This window comes from Lipotes vexillifer, unplaced genomic scaffold (genome assembly GCF_000442215.2).
Source record: "Lipotes vexillifer unplaced genomic scaffold, Lipotes_vexillifer_v1.1 scaffold717, whole genome shotgun sequence".
Classification (NCBI taxonomy): domain Eukaryota; kingdom Metazoa; phylum Chordata; class Mammalia; order Artiodactyla; family Lipotidae; genus Lipotes; species Lipotes vexillifer.
Genome location: NW_006798707.1, coordinates 3,513,419 through 3,531,957, shown reverse-complemented (window position 1 = coordinate 3,531,957; position 18,539 = coordinate 3,513,419). Strand labels below are relative to the sequence as shown.

At 44.7% G+C, this 18,539-nt stretch overlaps 1 protein-coding gene across 1 annotated transcript in view; it reads left to right on the top strand.

Moving 5' to 3' along the window:
• ALK (ALK receptor tyrosine kinase) overlaps positions 1–18,539 on the top strand; it is a 777,689-nt gene that overhangs the window by 231,245 nt on the left and 527,905 nt on the right. The window contains exon 3 of the mRNA XM_007470876.1: positions 14,572–14,686. Coding sequence (XP_007470938.1) covers positions 14,572–14,686 — 115 coding nt within the window. The remainder of the gene's footprint in view (positions 1–14,571; positions 14,687–18,539) is intronic.

The following is an 18,539-nucleotide window of genomic DNA, read 5'->3' as shown; positions in this document are numbered from 1 at the left end:
CAGCAAATCCTAGTATGTTTTGGGGATAAAGAGTGTCCATTATCTTGGAAGCTACTCCTGGAATCATTGCCAAAGGCAGTTCCTCAGAGTTTATGCTCAAACCTTAGAAGGCTCCTCCTGCCACTATGATTGAAGGGGCAAGGGAGGGAGCCAAGCCGGCTTGGTCAGCAGATGTCATCAGTCACGATGAGTCACTAATTCTGATGAGACTTCCGATAAGACTCCGGTATGATGACAGATGAGGCCACGTATAGCAGTTAACTCAGTCATTTGTAATCATTACTTTTGGGCCATTCAATACCATCCTGTGAAATTATTTTCTGAATTTCCCAGAGCAGAGAAAGGAGCTGAGTTTCAACCCTTTTCTTGTTGAAGCATCTCGGCAGTTATAAACGCTTGCAGGGAACTTTCTAAGGCATTATCAGATCCAACTTTAAGACCCTTATTTACCAAAATCACCTGCTTTGTGTGGGTGATGACACAGTGTTGGACACAGCTGCTCTTTTCCTGACTCTGCCCACGGAGTAAGTCCCGGATTCCTCTGTGGCTAACATCTCTGTTTTTGTTTCAAAGGGTCCCCAGGGCAAGATGCAGGGTGATGGCGCTCTCTGTCACTTCTCATAATTGTGACTGTGGCCATACCTCTTGGCCCAGAGCTTTCTTCCCCAACAGTGTGCCATGTCATGGGTGTGTTGTAGATGGCCAGCTGGCAGGCAGAGATACCAAACTATTGAGGCCCTCAGCAACTCTGGAGGCTGAGGTGGACCAGGTGTGGCTGAAGTCCCACCCTCACCCCAAGCCAGTTACCTTTTGTTTACCCCAGTGGGCCATACAAATATTATCATTTTCTCTGTGTGTCATGATATAGAAGAAGGTTAGGAAGCACTGATTTAACCTCTTTGATTTTCATTTTCTTCCTCTCTAAGTTGGGATTTTTAAAAATATCTTACACAGTCATTGTAAGGATCAAAGGCTTGAATGCATATGAAGGGGCTTTAAGAGCTGCCATGCATTTGTTGGGTATATCATTGGCCACAGAGAGATAGAACTCTGTCTTTAGTTTACCCTCCTTGACTGTCCCTTTGAGAATAAGATGGAATTTCTCTTTCTAAAACAATCTTTTCTAAGTTATGAAATCAGAGTACTGCATCTATCCTTGAGGTTCAAGCACTGAAATACATTTCCTACAATCCTGTGACTTCTTTAGGGCATCTACTGGAGCAGAATTTCTTTGCCCCTCTGCCCAGTGAAGTGCAGTGATGCTGAGGGTACACAGCATCCCCTGACTTATCTGTGTTCACATCCCAGCTGCTCTCAACTCTACCCAGGCCAGGGTCCCGCCTTCCCACTAAAGACTGTCCTGTGTTGCCTTTGACTGCAGGCCATGCTGTGGGCGGAGAGCGTCTCAAGTTTCCATGGTTTTAGCATCTGTGCTCCAAGGTGTGAGCTGGCTGGTGCTGGCTCACAGGTCTTCTGGAGATGACGTCTCTCAGTCCTGCAGACACATCTCACGGGTGGAGAGGAACTCCATCTCCTCAACAGACCTTAAGCCAAATGCTATCTTGATAAGTAAGTGAAAACCAAGTCACAAAACAATATACTATAAAAGGGTAACACTGGCTTTCTGCATGTGGAGGTATGGGTCATATTTATTTTCTTCTTTAGACCTTCCTGATTTTTTTTCGGATTTTCTGTAGTGAAACTGAAAGAGTATTTTAAATTATCTTTCTAAAAGATGCACTCAAGATGTGCTGCATGAAGGCAAATAACAGCTCCGACATTCCTTCACACTTGCTGGCTCCAAACTACTGCCTCTACTTTCAGAGTTAGGCGATTTGGAGGTGGTGCAAGCCAGGAGGCAGCAATGTGGGCCATTGAATTTTCTCTTTTCAGACATTGCTCTGGCAGCTAATTCCAGGGTGGTCATCTGTATGGTGACAGCATGACTTTCATGTTTTCCCCAAGGTGTTTTATGGCTTTTTTACAGAGGTACTTTGAATAACTTTCAAAGTCTGTCACCTAGTTGTGGCACGTGGGCTCAGTAGTTGTGGCTCGTGAGCTCTAGAGCGCAAGCTCAGTAGTTGTGGTACACGGGCTTAGTTGCTCCGCGGCATGTGGGGTCTTCTTGGACCAGGGCTTGAACCTGTGTCCCCTGCATTGGCAGGTGGATTCTTAACCACTGCACCACCAGGGAAGCCCCACCTATCCTTTATAACGTGCACCAACCCTGAGATGTTGCAAGGATTTGTGAAGTTGTTGGACTGTTGTCTGTTGCTGCCCCACCACACTCTAAGCTCCTCAGCCTGTAAGCTTTAAGAGAGATGTTTAATTCTATTCACTAATGCATCCTAACTGTCAAGGGCAGAGCTTGGCATATAGGAGATGCTCAATAAATACTCATGAAATAAATTAATCTTAGCTCCATCCCTTTTGGCTCCAGGGCCTTGGGCAAGTTACTTAATCTCTCTGAGCCTTAGGTCTCATTAGAAATGGGGATAATAATCCCCCTTTGAGAAAATTGTGAGATTGACATGGGACAGTGGTTATAAAATACCCAATATGGGGCCTGTATGCATAATTGGCACACAAGAAGTATTGGCTTTTCCCTTACTTTCTTTTCATCCCAGAGTATTGCACAGAGCAGTAGTTTAAAGGTTTAAGGAACAAAATATATGTCACTCTATTTCTTTCCCCTCCTTCTTTCTTTATTACCTTCTTCCATGGTTAGGCGAGACACAGAATGAAGGGTCAGAAGATCAGTTTCTCGAGTTTTCAGTAATGAGATGACTTTGGGTAAAGCACTGGTCCTTCCTGTGTTTCAGCTTCCTCGTATATATGATGGGAAGACATACATAAACAGTATTCACAATCCTTCCCAACTCTCTCATCCTGGGTCTCCGCATAGGAGCCAAGGGTAACATTGACCACTGCTGTTCACAGTGCAAGATGAATGGAAGCAAGAGGGAAGTGCAGCACCAGAACAGGGAGAAGCAAATTAGGTTATTGGCTTATCTGTTTTAATTTAAGCTGAGTTGATTTTAGTAATACAGGTGAAGAATGTTTTAAAATGTATCATCATGACAATGCCCTTTGGTAACAGCACAAGGATTTCTGATGTATCTTTCTTCAAAAAAGCCTGAGGGGGCTTCCCTGATGGCGCAGTGGTTGAGAATCTGCCTGCCAATGCAGGGAATACAGGTTCGAGCCCTGGTCTGGGAAGATCCCACATGCCACGGAGCAACTGGGCCCGTGAGCCACAACTACTGAGCCTGCGCGTCTGGAGCCTGTGCTCCGCAACAAGAGAGGCCGCGACAGTGAGAGGCCCGCGCACCGCGATGAAGAGTGGCCCCCACTTGCCACAACTAGAGAAAGCCCTCGCACAGAAACGAAGACCCAACACAGCCAAAAATAAATAAATAAATTTATAAAAAAAAAAAAAAAAGCCTGAGGGCTTTGTATATACTGTCTCATTAATTCTCAGAGCATCTCTAAAGTTGGATGGGAAAGCACAATGAGTTCAGTTTTAAAGGTAGAGAAACAACGCTTCAAAAATGTTAAGTAGCTAACCCAAGGTCTCACGGTAACATCACTGTTCCCAGGAACCCAGGTCTCTATGTAACATAGCAGCCTGTAGACTATTCTGCTTCCGGTTTCTAGAAATGTGTCCAGCCATGGGTGAGAGGTCTTTGTTCTGAGCAAAGTAGTATTTAAAGTGTGGTTTCCTGGAGGATAGACTCTTTTTTTTCTGGAATGAGAGGAGTGACAAGTAGGTAAAGAAGGATTGAAAGGGCTGGAAGTTACTAGAAAGTATTCTGCCCCTCTCCATCTCCCCATCCCGAACGTCATTTCCCTGGACCAGCCAAGGCCCCATTTCAAGGCCAAGCGTCAGACCTGGTGGTTGTCATAGAAACAGTGCTGGCTGAGCTTGAGGCCCTGGAGAGCCAGCTGCCCTGACTGAAGGTGTGTGTTTCTAGGTCACCTTCTTGGTTGACCTGAAGGGATTCTGTCGTCCTCAGTTAGGAGAATGCTTCAGGCACCTGCAATCTGATCGGTGTTTCTTCTGTATTTCACACAGTCACTGTTCTCCAGGGCAATCAACATCATCTTCAAGAGGTGTGTGTTGAAGAGTGGCATTTCTTGTTGGTCCATATATCAGGGTCTTCAGTCCAATGTCCTATCATGATTCTCACTATGTGACCTTGTGTAGGGCAGTTGTGTTTTCTGAGTTTCAATCTTCTCATCTGTAAAAGAGGTTAACTAATCAGACTGTTGTAAGGATTATGAGAGTGAAAGGCTCTGAAAGGCATCAGTAAGTCATAAACCACAGTGATTGTATAAGTAGTTAGGATCCACTCCTCTATGCTGGAGGTCACATCTTCTAGTGTAAATGGGCCATGCCCTCCCCAGGGGTCACCCTTGTAACTGTCACTTCCTAACTAGAAATATCAGGTCAAGAGAAGACTAGTTGTTTATGGATAGTTTGTAGCTTCTTGTCCAACTCAGCCAGAGACTACTGGGCCTGCTGGTGGGCAGTTGTCCCCACAGGCACTCCCTCACCTGGAAAGAGAAGGGTCCTTCACTGAGGGACTAGTTCCCTAGGCTGCCTGGGCTTTATGTCGCTTGTGGTACATTAGTTATTTAGTGCCTGGTAAAGCTCTCTGAGATCACAAAATGAAAGGCCTGGTGGCAGTTCAAAGTCTTCCTTTTGATTATTATTCTAGTCAGTGTATTTTGGGGGGAGAAGCTAGGCTCGAGATCACAGTGGAGGAAATTTCATAAAGAGAGTATGAACAAGCCACAAAAACGGACCCAGAACACAGGGTCACATTGCCCTGCTAATGGAAGCACTCCGGCCTGGGAGGAGTGCTTGTGTGTGTGTGTGTGTGTGTGTGTGTGAGTGTGTGAAGCATCAGGCTACCTGGAGAGTGATACCTTCTTTGTTGTGCTCTTGGCTTAGTACAAATGCCAGTTAGTCTTCCTCTACTTCCGAAAGCCAGTGAGTCTACCTGGCCTAGGTAGGTAGGACCAGTGACCAAGCACACCTGGAGCAGGGATTCCACGGCAAGAGGAGACATTGCAGGCTCACAGGCCAGACAGGAGCTCTTTCTTGGGACACTGAGGTCATCTCTAAATAGGTCAAAATGTAGTGACTTGGGACGCAAACTCTAAAGGGGCAACATTGAATGTCATATTACCTTCATTGCCTGGCTTTGACCGTGAATTATGAGTCACTGATGGCCTACACAGACATGGTATCAGGGGTTACCTGGGGTCTATGCCCCTGATCTGGCCCTGACCTTGACCGTGGGAAGCATACACTACATGAGACAGAACAACAGCCTCCATGAAAAGTTTTTGCTAATTTCTTCTAAATCTATGAACTTGAGACTTGTGAATGAAATTAATAAAGTATTATACTTCATTGTCATAAACAACCAAGGTAATTTGAACAGCCTGTTTGATAAGTGGTCTAATGGCACCTTCCTAGGTGGCAATAAGCTGTAATGGTTAAGGAGGAGGAAGGCCCAGTCAAGTTTTGCTCTGGGCCACTGCAGATCCCAGCTCAACTGCTTTGATGGGGCTCCAGCTCAGGAAAGATGGGCAACCTTGGAGAAGGAGGGATTCGGTTTCGGCCTTTAAGAAAGGGTAGAATTTAGGAAAGCAGCAGGTCAAGAAGGACATTCTAGGCAGAGATCAGCTTGGGCAAAAGATTGGAGACTTACGTGTAATGGAGACCATAGAACGTGAAAGGATTCTGAGTGGGAAATAAGGACAAAAAAGCAAGTAGTGGCCAAAGTGTGATGGCTTCAAATTTTAGCCATTTCTGCAGCAGCCTCTTTGTGATTCCCTTTCTCGTTTGGGTCTAATATACCCTGCAGGTAACCAATCTCCCAAGAGCTAGAACCATGCTGACAATTTCCTTTGTGTTGCATCAATATTCCTTAATGCCATGCCTTGGGAAGGAATGCCTGCTTTTATTGACTGACAGATGGGGCTCACTGCTGAATGAACTCAGTAGTTATACACAGGTCCTTTTGGGATCGGGGAGAGGCAAGGAACATGTGTTGAAACTATGCCTTTCATGGTACAAGAGAACATTATGAGAAATAATAATTTTTGCTTCAGGACTTGAGCTACCAAGAAAGAGCACAAACCTTCCTGGCAGAGGGGAGTGGGGTTTAGTGAAAGGTGAGGTGGAGTGGGGGCCTTTTAGTTGCCATTCAGATTCTGCCCTGATGCTAATAGCTCCTCTCTGAATGAGCCAGCTGGAAGGAAATGTGAAAGCAAACTGCACTGAGAATTGACTACGTGAACTGGAGAAGAGCTTAGTGAACCGCAAGTTCAGCCCCCTCAATTTCCAGGCCTGGAGAAGGTGTGGAGAGTTCTTTGTGTTTAGGACAAAGGACACATCTGCTAGTTCTCCCTCTTCTGTCTGAAAATCACATCTCTGTTTTTCAGACTAAATGAACTGCCTGTCACAACTCCAACATCACCGCTGACTCTAGTAGTCATGTAAATTCACTGAGAAGGTTTCTTTGGCTGCACAGGTGTGGGATCAGCCCCGTGAATACTGAAACTGTTTCCCTGGGCTGCCAGTCCCAGGCAGGAGGCCTCTCCTGTGCACCGGGCCTTGCTGTGCCCGCTCACTGCTGTTTGACATCTGGACAGCTGTTTATTTGGTCACATTAAGCTTTGCTTCATGTGACACAAAATCATTGTAAAAGAATGCATTATTAAGTGTGTTTTCAAATAAGGGGGAAAAACTAGCAGGCTGTCACTGATTGTTTTATTGTTGAGAGGAAAATAAATAAGTAAAATGTGTATAAGGCAAGGCAGGAGCAGTTCCAAGGAGCATTTAGAATAGAAGCATTTTTACATTTTATTGATAGAGGTTTGTAAAACATGCTTGCTAGTGAACCCAGGGCATTCATGTAAATAACCATCACACATACATAGCTCTTTATGCTGAGGCAAGTATGATATATTCACTATATTATGTACATTGACTTCGAAATAAACAGACACACAGTGAGACATATAAAAATAAACACTGAAAATAGAGACATTGCCAGTTGGCTAAAATTGGGGTAGCAGAGATTGTGGACAGTTGGCAGAGTTAATAATTAACTAGTGAATAATAGGGAAGCAACTCTTCTGGAGCACTTCTGATTTGGGGACATTTTATCCTAGATCCTGAGATAGGGAAGGAACCAAGACTCCCATTCATTTAGGATCCTGAAACAGAAATAGAAGCATAAAATTTCAAGAATGGCATGACTGATATTTAAAGAGTACATCAAGTGTGCATTATTTCATCTGGCCCATACAAAACCCTGAGAATTGTTAAAGCATCCATTATTCTTGTTTTCAGCATCATTTTCAGGACATTGAGGTTTCACAGAGTATGTGATTAGCCTGAGTTAAACAGCTAATAAGTACCAGAGCTAATAATTTTCTCAAAGGCTCTGGTTTCATTATTTGACAAATATTTATTGAGTGCCTACTATGTGCCAGGCATGGGGACATAGCAGTGACTAATGCAGGAGAGACACAATAAACAGATGAATATAAATATAAGCAATAATAAATGCAGGTCAAGGTGATAGAGAGTGGTTAATGGGGGTGCTATTTTCCTATAGGATGATCGGGAAGCTCTCTCTGAGGAGGTGACATTTGGGCAGAGACCTGGATGGAGAGAGGAAATGACCCTGTGACTCTAGGGTAGAGGAGCTTTTTAGGCTGAGAGACCAACCAGTGCAAAGGCCCTGAGATGGAAATGTGCTTGGAGAGTTTAGGAATAGCAAGGAGGCCTGTGGGGCTGGAGCTCCATGATCAAGGGAAATATGTTTGGAAATGAAGTCAGAGAGAGAACCAGGGGCCAGATCATGTGGGGCCTTAAAGGGCTAGGCTATGGCAAGAAACGTGAATGCCATTTCAGGGCTGGAGTATCAATCTGATTGCTGTATGGAGAGCACACTGAAGGTGAGCAATAGTAGAAGCAAGGAACCAGCTGGGAGCTTATAGCAGTTGTCAGGGTAAGAGGTGATGTGGGGAGAGAAGAGAGGGACAAAATGCAGGTAGAGTCATCAAAATTGTTTGATGAACTGATGTGGGGTGTGGGAGAAAGAAGTCAAGGATTCCTCCTTGGTTTTGGCCCAAGTAACCAGGAGAGTTTTGTCATCGCTATCTGAAATAGGGAACACCTTGGGTTTTGGTGGAGGGACATCAAGTTTTTATTTTTGCACGTGTTAAGTTTGTGATACTTACCCAGGAATAAAACGGAGATTTCAAACTGGCAGTTGGACATACATTCTGCTGTTCAGGGGAGTGGTTGGGCCTGGAGATATAAATTTAGTAGTATTAATATATAGATGGTATTTAAAGCTTTGAAACTGGATGAGATCATTTTGGGGAGTGAGTTTAGATGGAGAAGAGAAATGTCCCAAGTTACCCAACTTTTTTTTTTTTTTTTTTTTTTTTTTTTTTTTTTTTTTTTTTTTTTTTTTTTTGCGGTACGCAGGCCTCTCACTGCTGTGGCCTCTCCCGTTGCGGAGCACAGGCTCCGGACGCACAGGCTCAGCGGCCATGGCCCACAGGCCCAGCCGCTCCGCGGCACGTGGGATCCTCCCGGACCAGGGCACAAACCCGCGTCCCCTGCATCGGCAGGCGGACTCTCAACCACTGCGCCACCAGAGAAGCCCCCAAGTTACCCAACTTTTAACAACTGTCAAATAATAAAACAGAGATTCCCTCCCCCATCAAGTTTTTTAAAAAGAAAAAAAAAAAAGCTTATTTACATGTCAGGCAAGAAATTCACTGAGTAGTTCTCTAAGGAATAAAAGTCAGAGTTTTTAAAGCCTTAGGAAGAGGGTTACATGGTGGTCATACTAATTCAGAATTGAAAATCAGCACTTTGCATAGGAGAGAATGAATTCATAAGTCTGAACATGCTTGGTTAAAACAAGTCCCTTGTTCATTGGTTAAGAGACTTTAGTGAAGTTCAGGAAGGGTCTGGTGTCCTGGGGTCACTTGAAATGGTCATTGATCATTGTCAGCTGGTTAAAACCACTGTGATGAAATACAGTATTCAGCCATGAAATCTCCTGGGCAGTTACTGCTGGCAAGTGGAGAATGTTCCTTTTGTACAGCCCAGAAAATGAGGAGGATCTGGCACAGAAGAGTAGAGAGGACCTGCCACTGAACTAGGAGGCAAGAACTATGGCAACCAAGGACCATGTGGTCACTGAGATGTTGAGAATCCAAGAAGCAGGGAGGATCGGTGAGATCCAATGCTGCTGAGAGGTCTAGTAAGAGAAGGACCAAGACTCATTCATTGTGTATGCAACTTGGGGTCTTTGGTGACCTTGACCTGGAGTAGTGGAGACAATCCTGATTTAATTGAGTTTAAAAGAAAATGAGAGGGGATGGGCTTCCCTGGTGGCACAGTGGATAAGAATCTGCTTGCCAATGCTGGGGACACAGGTTCGATCCCTGGTCCGGGAAGATCCCACATGCCGCGGAGCAAATAATCCCATGTGCCACAACTACTGAGACCGCGCTCTAGAGCCTGTAAGCCACAACTACTGAGCCTGCGTGCTACACTACTGAAGCCCACACGACTAGAGCCCATGCTCTGCAACAAGAGAAGCCACCGCAATGAGAAGCACGTGCACCGCAACGAAGAGTAGTCCCCACTCACTGCAACTAGAAAAAGCCTGTGTGCAGCAACGAAGACCCAATGCAGCCAAAAATAAATAAATAAAATAAAAATTTTAAAAAAACAGTAAAAGAAAAGAGAAAACGAGAGGGGAAAACTAGAGACAGAAGCATAGGCAAATCTTTTTAAGGTATTTAGCTGTGAAGGAGAGCAAGTAATTGGATGATGGCTGAAGAAGAGTGTGAAGGTCAAGGAAGTTTTTTCTTTTCTTTTTTTAAGATGGTGTATGTTTGCTGCAGATGAGATTGACTTGGAGGAGGGGGGAAATTGTTGATGCAGGAGAAAGGGCAGACTATTGCAACAGCTGATTTCTTGGGAAGTGATGAGATTAGCACCAAAGTGGAGAGGCTGCCACTGCTTGGGAATGTAGACAGCATATCTGTTACAACAGGACAGAAGGTAGCATATATAGGTACTGATACCTGTAAGTTCGTAGATTTGTTTCTCTTTTTTCAATGAAACAAGTAACAAGTTCACTAGCTGAGAAAGTAGAGGAGTGGGGGTGGAGGATTGGAAGCTTGAAGGGTAAGAGAAACTTAGAAGGAGTGGGTCTAGAGAGAGTGGGGGTGAATTGAGCCCATTAGCGAATTCAGGAGGATTCCTGGTCAGTCCTGCCTGAGGGTCCTCTTGAGGCTTGTTGTCATGATTTTAAAGTGAGACTTGTCAGCAGCTGGTGTACTCCTCCTCCCCTTTTGCTCCCCTCCTCTCCTACCACCACATTCAGCTGCTCAGGACAATTGTGAAGGGCAGAAGAAGGAAGAGAGATGCAGTTGTTTGCAAGGGAATTATTACAGTGGAATGATAGTGATGAACACTGGAATCTAAGCTGAGGATGCAAGGGGGTTGGTGCACAGTGGAAAAAGCTGCATCAAGAGGTTGGGGGTTTCATTCTGCCTAGACACCCTGTGGTGCCTGGAAAGGGGCTCAGGATATCATCTCCATCTCCCCCACCCCAAAGGAAAAACATAAAACAATCTTATCTGTAACCAATCAGTAATGCCCTCCGTCCAGAGTACATTTCCTTACTTTTCTCCTCAGGTGGTCTTGGCCATCACTTGGGCACCTGGAAGCTCTTGCTCGTACTTTCCCCTCTCCTTTCCTTTCTGCCTCTCTCACCCGGATTCCAAGATACACTCTACTTGAGCCAGCGGGTCTTAATTCACACCTTCACCCCATAAGTCTGTGCTGGTGAGACCCATTTTACTCTGATCCTCACATTCTCAGAGGGAGGCACCAAAGAGCCAAGTTTTTTGTTTTTTGTTTTGTTTTGTTTTGTTTTGCGGTACGTGGGCCTCTCACTGCTGTGGCCTCTCCCGTTGCAGAGCACAGGCTCCGGATGCGCAGACTCAGCGGCCATGGCTCACAGGCCCAGCCACTCTGTGGCATGTGGGATCTTCCCGGACCGGGCCCGAACCCATGTCCTCTGAATCAGCAGGCGGACTTTCAACTACTGCACCACCAGGGAAGCCCTTTTTTTTTTTTTTTTTTAATATTTATTTTATTTTACGCTTTTGGCTGCATCGGGTCTTAGTTGCAGCACACAGGATCTTTCCTTGTGGTGAATGGGCTCTTCATTGCAGTGCGTGGGCTTCTCTCTACTTGTGGCATGCAAGCTCAGTAGTTGTGGCACGCAGACTTAGTTGCCCCGAGGCATGTGGGATCTTAGTTCCCTCACCAGGGATTGAACCAGCATCCCCTGCATTGCAAGACAGATTCTTAACCACTGGACCACCAGGGAAGTCCCTAAGAGCCAAGTTTTTTTCTTGCTTAAATGGATTACTTCTTATGGCATAGCTTTCCTCTATGCTGGAAATCTCCATTCCCACCAGGGCTGAGGATGGGGGGTAGGTAGTGGAGATGGAGTGTGAAGGGAGCAGAGAGCCTCTTCCCTGCACTTAAATGCAGTACTTTCTTTTTTCTCTTCTAAATGTATGCATATTCTATTAACTTTAATTAGAGCGCATTTCTGTGTCAGTGCTTCTGATTTGGGCAAACAACCTCATTCATGTAGACTGTGTCTTTCTCGGTCCTCACCTTTTCAGGTGAGGAGGCTCATCCTCTTGGTTGACGCCTCCATTAGCTCGCCCAGCCTGATCCGGCAAATCACTATCCACTTCCCTCTGAGGACCATGTGAACCCAACCTACTAGCAGAAATTCTGGGAGTTCCCGTACGGGCGGGATGAAAATGCTTGCTTTCTCTTCGGTATTTAACTTTGAAGGTGCCCAACTATTTATTGGCATTTTTGGATATAAAATGGTTTAAGCTTATGTCTTTAGGAATGACCCACAGTGATGCCCATGGCTCCTTGCTGGGCCATGACTCAGCCCTCAGGGCCCTTCCTTTTGAATGATTTCCGATATTTTTTTCCCCTGAATATATAACCTGGCCCTTATCCATATTAAAAGTCATCTGCCACTCTGTGCCCACCCACAGATTCATAAGTGCTTCCTGAAGTCTAGCCCCATCCACTTGGTGCTTCACATCTAGGAAGAAGTTAATACCATTCCCAAACTGTATGGCTAAGAAAAAATGACATCATTCTGAAACAGGGAAATGTTGCCTAGACTTGGTCTTCCTGTTGCTTCAGAATTGCTTAAAATTTGAACTATGTTGATGATGCAGACATAGAGATGCCAATTTTTAATCACATGGGGGTTATTGCAAGGAGTTGGTTGTCAGAGCCTTCTCACACCCCTCACACTGTTGCCCCATTCTGGAGCATACTCTCATCTCTCACCTTAGCCATTGACTCGTGGGGATGCTGAAGCGCCCTGTAGAGAACTGAGAAGCACCATGCAGTAGTTTGTGGGGATCCATGAAGGGTGGTGGAAGGAGCATGGGCAATAGCATCAGGCCAATCTGGTCTGTTGACTGTGGTCTCCTGCCTGGCCGTGTGGTCACAGTTAGGGCATCCAAGCTCTCTCAGCCTCAGTTTCCATGGGCTCAAAATAAGGCCCAATAATAGTATTGATACTTATTCACGAGGTTGTTTTAAGAAGTGAATGTAATCACACACTTAAAGCACTTAGCACAATGCCTGGTCCATGTGTGCTCAATTAATATTATTAATTCTTTAAAAGTCTAATAAACTCAAGCCTGCTCCTAAGTAGACATGTGTGGTCTTGGACCTCACTTCTCTCAGCCCCATTGCCCATCTATAAAAGAGAGTTGATGTGAGGGTGAAATGAGATGGCTGCTCTCTGAAACTTACTAACATAATTTCTGACCCCTGTCAGTGCATTCCTCTAAGCCATTTTGGAGAAATGCTGCAAAAGATGTATATGGGTACTAACCAATTCAATTCTTATCTCTTTAGATCAGATGTGGGAGAAAAGTCAAAAACTCTTTTCTAGGTACTCAGAAGCCAGCACTTCCAACTCAGATCTTTGGAAGGCAGAAAGAAGAGTGTTTCTTTTAGGAAGGAGAACATAGAATGCCCATTCTGTTCTAGTGGCAGGAACAAGTGGGCTTTACCCAAAGGCAGCACCTGTAGATAAAACAGTAGAGCGGTCTGGAAACAAAAGTCTGCTGTGGCCACTCAGGCCAGTTATTTCCTTAAAGTGTGTGAAGAGGGACTGATACTAAAAGAGGGTTGAAGGAGGGTCGCGTGCTGGAGGTGATGTGGAAGAATCTACAAAGCAAATAGGCTAAAAAAATGCTTCTGCTACTGTTGCTTCCTTTTATTCTTTCTCTTCTTCCTCCTCTTCCTCTTTGTGAAATCAGTCCAGGTGGTTTAACAATTACTGTCTGAGTAGCAAACCAGCCCACCCATGGTATAGCATGGCCTCCTGAGGCCAGGCAAAACTGGCTTCAGTTTCATAGTCCATCATTTGCCCCTCTGAGCCTCAGTTGTTGCATATGTGAAACAGGGATGGTAATGCTTATCTCAGAGAGTCACTGCGAAATTATGTAGGTTAAGAGCCCAGCATGGTGCCTCGCCCTTGGAAGCTGCAGAAGAAATTCCCTTCCTTGCCTTCTCCCCACACTCAGTCTTGCTACGTGTCTATCTCCTAAACAGAACTGATTCTCAAACTGATTCTATTTTTTTTAACAGAAAAAGCTTTGCCTGCCTTAAAACGTTAGCAAATAGTGATTGAGTTGGGGATTTCTGGGAAGAGCTGCATAAGAGCATGCAGCCTGTGTTCATTTGATTTGTAGATATATTATAATTACTTTTCATCCCACAAAACCCACTTGAGGTACTGTTAAGCAAAGGAATAATGCTGCTTTTGCTCCTTTTCTCTCAACCCTTCTTTCTCTCATGCAAATCAGAAACATTAATCCTTTGTGGCTCCCTGGATTCTTAGTTATGGGAAAACTCGTCACCTAGCTTCTTTTTCTTTTCCTGAAAATAACACAATTGTCAAAACTCATAACTTCTGAGTGCAGTTTCAACACTCTCATTGGTAAGGCAATAACCCAAGCAAACAACATTAGATGAAATTACAAGTCAGAACATAAAGTAGAGTGGAGGCATTATTTAAATGAGATGAGTTAAAGTTCTCTGTAAAGTTGCACAAATTCTGATAAGCAGAATAGACTTTGGATAGAGCTGTTAGGCCAAGCCATTAAGTAGCCTGGCTTCTAGTTCATCTCCCAGAGATCTTTGGCATGGCCTAGGTCACAAGATTCAGACTTCTTCGATCTGGCTGCCCTTGGTAGAAAATGTGCACTGAGGTCCTGAGGTCAATTCAACCTACTCGTGACTCAGTCTTTTTTCCCCTCATTTTCCAACTGATGTCATGAAAGCCTTTTATGAATTTTCTTTTATAAGCAATATGACTGACAGCTAAAAGACACATCCCAAGCGCAAAGATTGGTGTTCTCTTTGTCTTTTCAGGTTCCCGTCAGAGCTCCTTGGAGTCACCAGCAAACCTGCCTTCTCTTCCTCCTGACTCTTTTGCCTGGAATCTGACCTGGATAATGAAAGATTCCTTCCCTTTCCTGTCTCATCGCAGCCGATATGGTAAGTATATTTTGATAGTTATTTGTGATGTACAGTCACCATCTCATAATTAAAGAAATTGTGAGTTTCAGCTTGTGATGTATGGCTTGTCGGGGAGGAAGTCTTTCTGTACCCTTAGTCTCCATTGACACCCAATTTAAGACCATTTCCCCCAGGACTGGCTTCTCCAGACTGACAGCTGCCTTATGTATCCTGGAGGAAGCCAAGGGCTTTGTTGCTGCCATATCTCATCCCCCCAGCCTTTATGTGTGTGGTATTCCTGACATCCCCTTACCAGTCATTGGATGTAATGCTTATTTGCATTTTGACTGTAGCTTTCTAGATACAGGGTTCTAACCCATGAGTGTTTCTAATAGTGATCTCTTGAAGAGAGGATTGTTATTATGAGGGTCTTCTGGGGCCCCTCAAGTGATTTCCTTATGTTTAGGTACCTCCTTAAAAGTACCCAGACGTGTTCCTAGGTATTATTTTCAGTTCATTTGATTCTGCAACAACCTCAGAGGTAAGGAGGCCAAGTCCCATTCCATTTTTAAAGATGCAGGAATTGAGCATAATAAGATCATACAAAGTGGATTTTCTAACTACAAAAGCAGAATTCTTCCCTTCACTTTTTCTCCTAGGGAGCTACCTATGCAGACTGCTAGGGTGAGGCCATATTTACATGGTGTAGCATTCCTCATCTTCCATGTTCATCCCAATAGCTCACAGGAGCTGGCCTCTGCAGAGGAAAGGGCAGGTTTGGAGGAGAGGTGATGAATTTCAACTTGGACATTTTTTTCTTCTCTTGAACTCCTTTAGGGTGAACCCCATGAGAGCAGGCACAAATCGTTTGCTCCCCACTTTATCCCATCACATAGAAGAAACTCAGAGGCTTGTGCATGTTAAATGAATGCAGAGGTCTTCAGGGATGGAACTCACTCATCAGGCCTGATTCAACTAAGTATTTATGAACCTGGTATACCCTGAGCTCTAGATTCCCTTCTGGGCATATTTACCTATTCCCGCCACTCAGTCTCTGCCCCTGGGCCTGAGCTTTTTAAAGTGCACCTAACAGACCTTCCACCTGCTAGTGTCCCTCATTCGTAGAGCAGTGAGCCTTGGTTCATATTAATTGTACCTTCATTTCAAACTTAAAAAAATAAATGCATGAAAAACCCTAGGGCAGTTTAGAATTGTACTCTGCTGGGATGTTTCCTGCTATACTGCTAAGCCTCCCTGGTTGCAGGGGAAGATCAGTAGCTGTCAGGAGATTCCAGATAAGAATTACTTCTTGATTTTATTTAAGCCAGACACTGAGTATCATCTTAGGATAAGGGCGGGTGTTTATAAATAATTGAAATCTGGTGCTTTATACTGTTATTGCTTTGTAAAACCAGATTTGTGATAGAACCAGTCTTTGGGTAATGTTTTTTGAATTTGCTCTCAAAAGTCATTCAGTATCTACACAACTTCTATAAAATGCAGAATGTCCAAAACAGGCCGGTCTGCCTCCTGCATGGCACAGAGGACATTGCATTTGTTCTCTCTGAAACATCTAGAAAGAGATTTCAGGTTGAACGGAGAAAACCACCAGAGCTTATTTAAACTGCTACATGCCCACTGCTTGGCTCTGATACACCTGTTTCCTCTCCCTGGGCCTCACCTATCTCATGTATAAAATGAGGGTGGGGTGGCATGCTCCTTGGGCAAAGGAATAGATATGCAAGACTCCTAGGATTCCTTTCAAATGCTCCTTTTAGCCTAGAACCCTCATGATTTCCCTTCTTGGCAGAGGAGGGAACCCAAACCATTGGTCAGGCCTTGCCGAAATGCTCAGTGAGGGTGCCAAAGTCAGCACCATCACTGCTACCGATTCACAGGGTGAGAATAGATGATTCTTGGTTGGTGGCTCCTTGACTGAGTGCAGTGGTAATCTCAGAGCCTTTTCATCTCTTCCTATATTTAATTCAGCTGAGACTCATAAGGACCCACCTGTCCCCACCACCACCGGTGTGTGCCTGGTTCAGTGCCAAATGTTAGAGGTGATACAGAACAAACATAAGTGAGACTTGCTCCTGCTCTCTCAGAGCTTATTGTCCAGAGAAACAATCCTGTAGGGAGCTCAGCCCGTTGCCACACAGAGCACCTCTGGGGCACTGAGGTTGAAGACTAGTCCTGAGACACACAGCAGAGCAAACTGAGACTCCTGTTCTCTTAAAGATGTTTGCGGGGCTCAGCCCATATCTCTCTATGAACCAAAGAGGCCAGCAGGCTCACTGGTGATAAATCCACACCTTTCAACTGCCGCAAAAGACATTTTAAGAAATGTTAACAACTTCACTAATTTTAAGACCTCAAACTTGGGCAGAGAAATTTGACTGGAAAATTGCCGCCTGAAGGGATAGTTCTTCAGACAGTGAGAAGTAACCAAGACTCAGCAAGTCGATGCAGGCCCTGAGTGGTGGAGCTTGGTGCCTGGCTGACTGTCTTCACCTGCGTTCTGGGGTGGAGGTGGGAGGGGACATCTGGAGGGGGAGGTAGGAGAGGGCGGCAAAGGTAGGCAATCAACAACCCAACCACAGGCATCATGATAGACAGTGGTGGGCCATCCCTCTCAGGCAAGCTTGTCCAGTCCTGAATTGAGTATGGCTTTCTTTTCATGGGTGTTTTATGAGAAGAGATGAGGTGGAGAGAGACTAATAAGATTTACTCAACCCAGTCTGTAATTATCTGCTTGAGGAAAAAGTTTGACCTACCTTTTTGAAGTCTCCCCATATTTCTTCTAATTTACGTTGGGGCCTTTTATGTTGTGTAAAATATATTTTCTTCAATGGCATTTGGTATCAGATTCCAGCTCTTTCTTGTCTCTTGTCTTGAATGATGGGAGCCTGCTAATTTCATCATCAACAAGCAGAGCTGCACATTCTTCCCCCAAGGCTTTGAAGAAGCTGGGGGCCGGGGTGGGGGGCATCTAAAGAAAGAATTTGTTTCCTTTTATCATCCAGCTCTGATGCCTTAAGACTTATTTATAGGCTTGGCTAAAGGATTGGACTCCAACTCCCTACCCAGATAAAAACCTGTTTTATTTGGTAACTGCAGGTAGCTAAGAGATTGAGGCCACTGGGGGTTTTAATCATGTTGAGTTCTAGAGCCACAGAAGCAGATGATATCCTGCCCACCTTTAATTCATGTTTGCCTATTCTGGGTGTATAAAGAATCAGATCACCTTTTAAAGCAGAATAACTAAAGTTTCTACCCAGATGAGGCAGAGAAAGAGGATTTTCATTTATTGAAAAAAAATAAGTTTGATACTTTGCAAAACTCTTCCAGAGAAGAGTGCCCCCCTTTCTCACTTAAGCTTGTCATAAAATTGTGGTGGGTGAAAATTATTTTATATCCCACTTTTATAGAAATGTAAATTGAGGGCTGAAGACATTTATTAACCGTGCTCCCAAGTTATGGAGCTGGTGAGCATTAGAGAACACTGAACCCAGATTTTCTGACTTCAAGTCTAGTGCTCTTTCTACCACACCAAAAAGTTAATTCAGCGCTTCCCTGGTGGCGCAGTGGTTGAGAGTCCGCCTGCCGATGCAGGGGACATGGGTTCATGCCCCGATCCGGGAAGATCCCACATGCAGCAGAGCAGCTAGGCCCATGAGCCATGGCCGCTGAGCCTGCGCGTCCGGAGCCTGTGCTCCGCAACGGGAGAGGCCACAACAGTGAGAGGCCCACGTACCGCAAAAAAAATAAAAAAATAAAAAAAAATAAAAGAATGATTAACTAACTGACACAAAAGCAAGAAAAACAAGTCAAAAGAGATCCATTTAAAATGAGTGTCACAGACAGACAGGGAAAGGAATTGACAAAAGGGAAA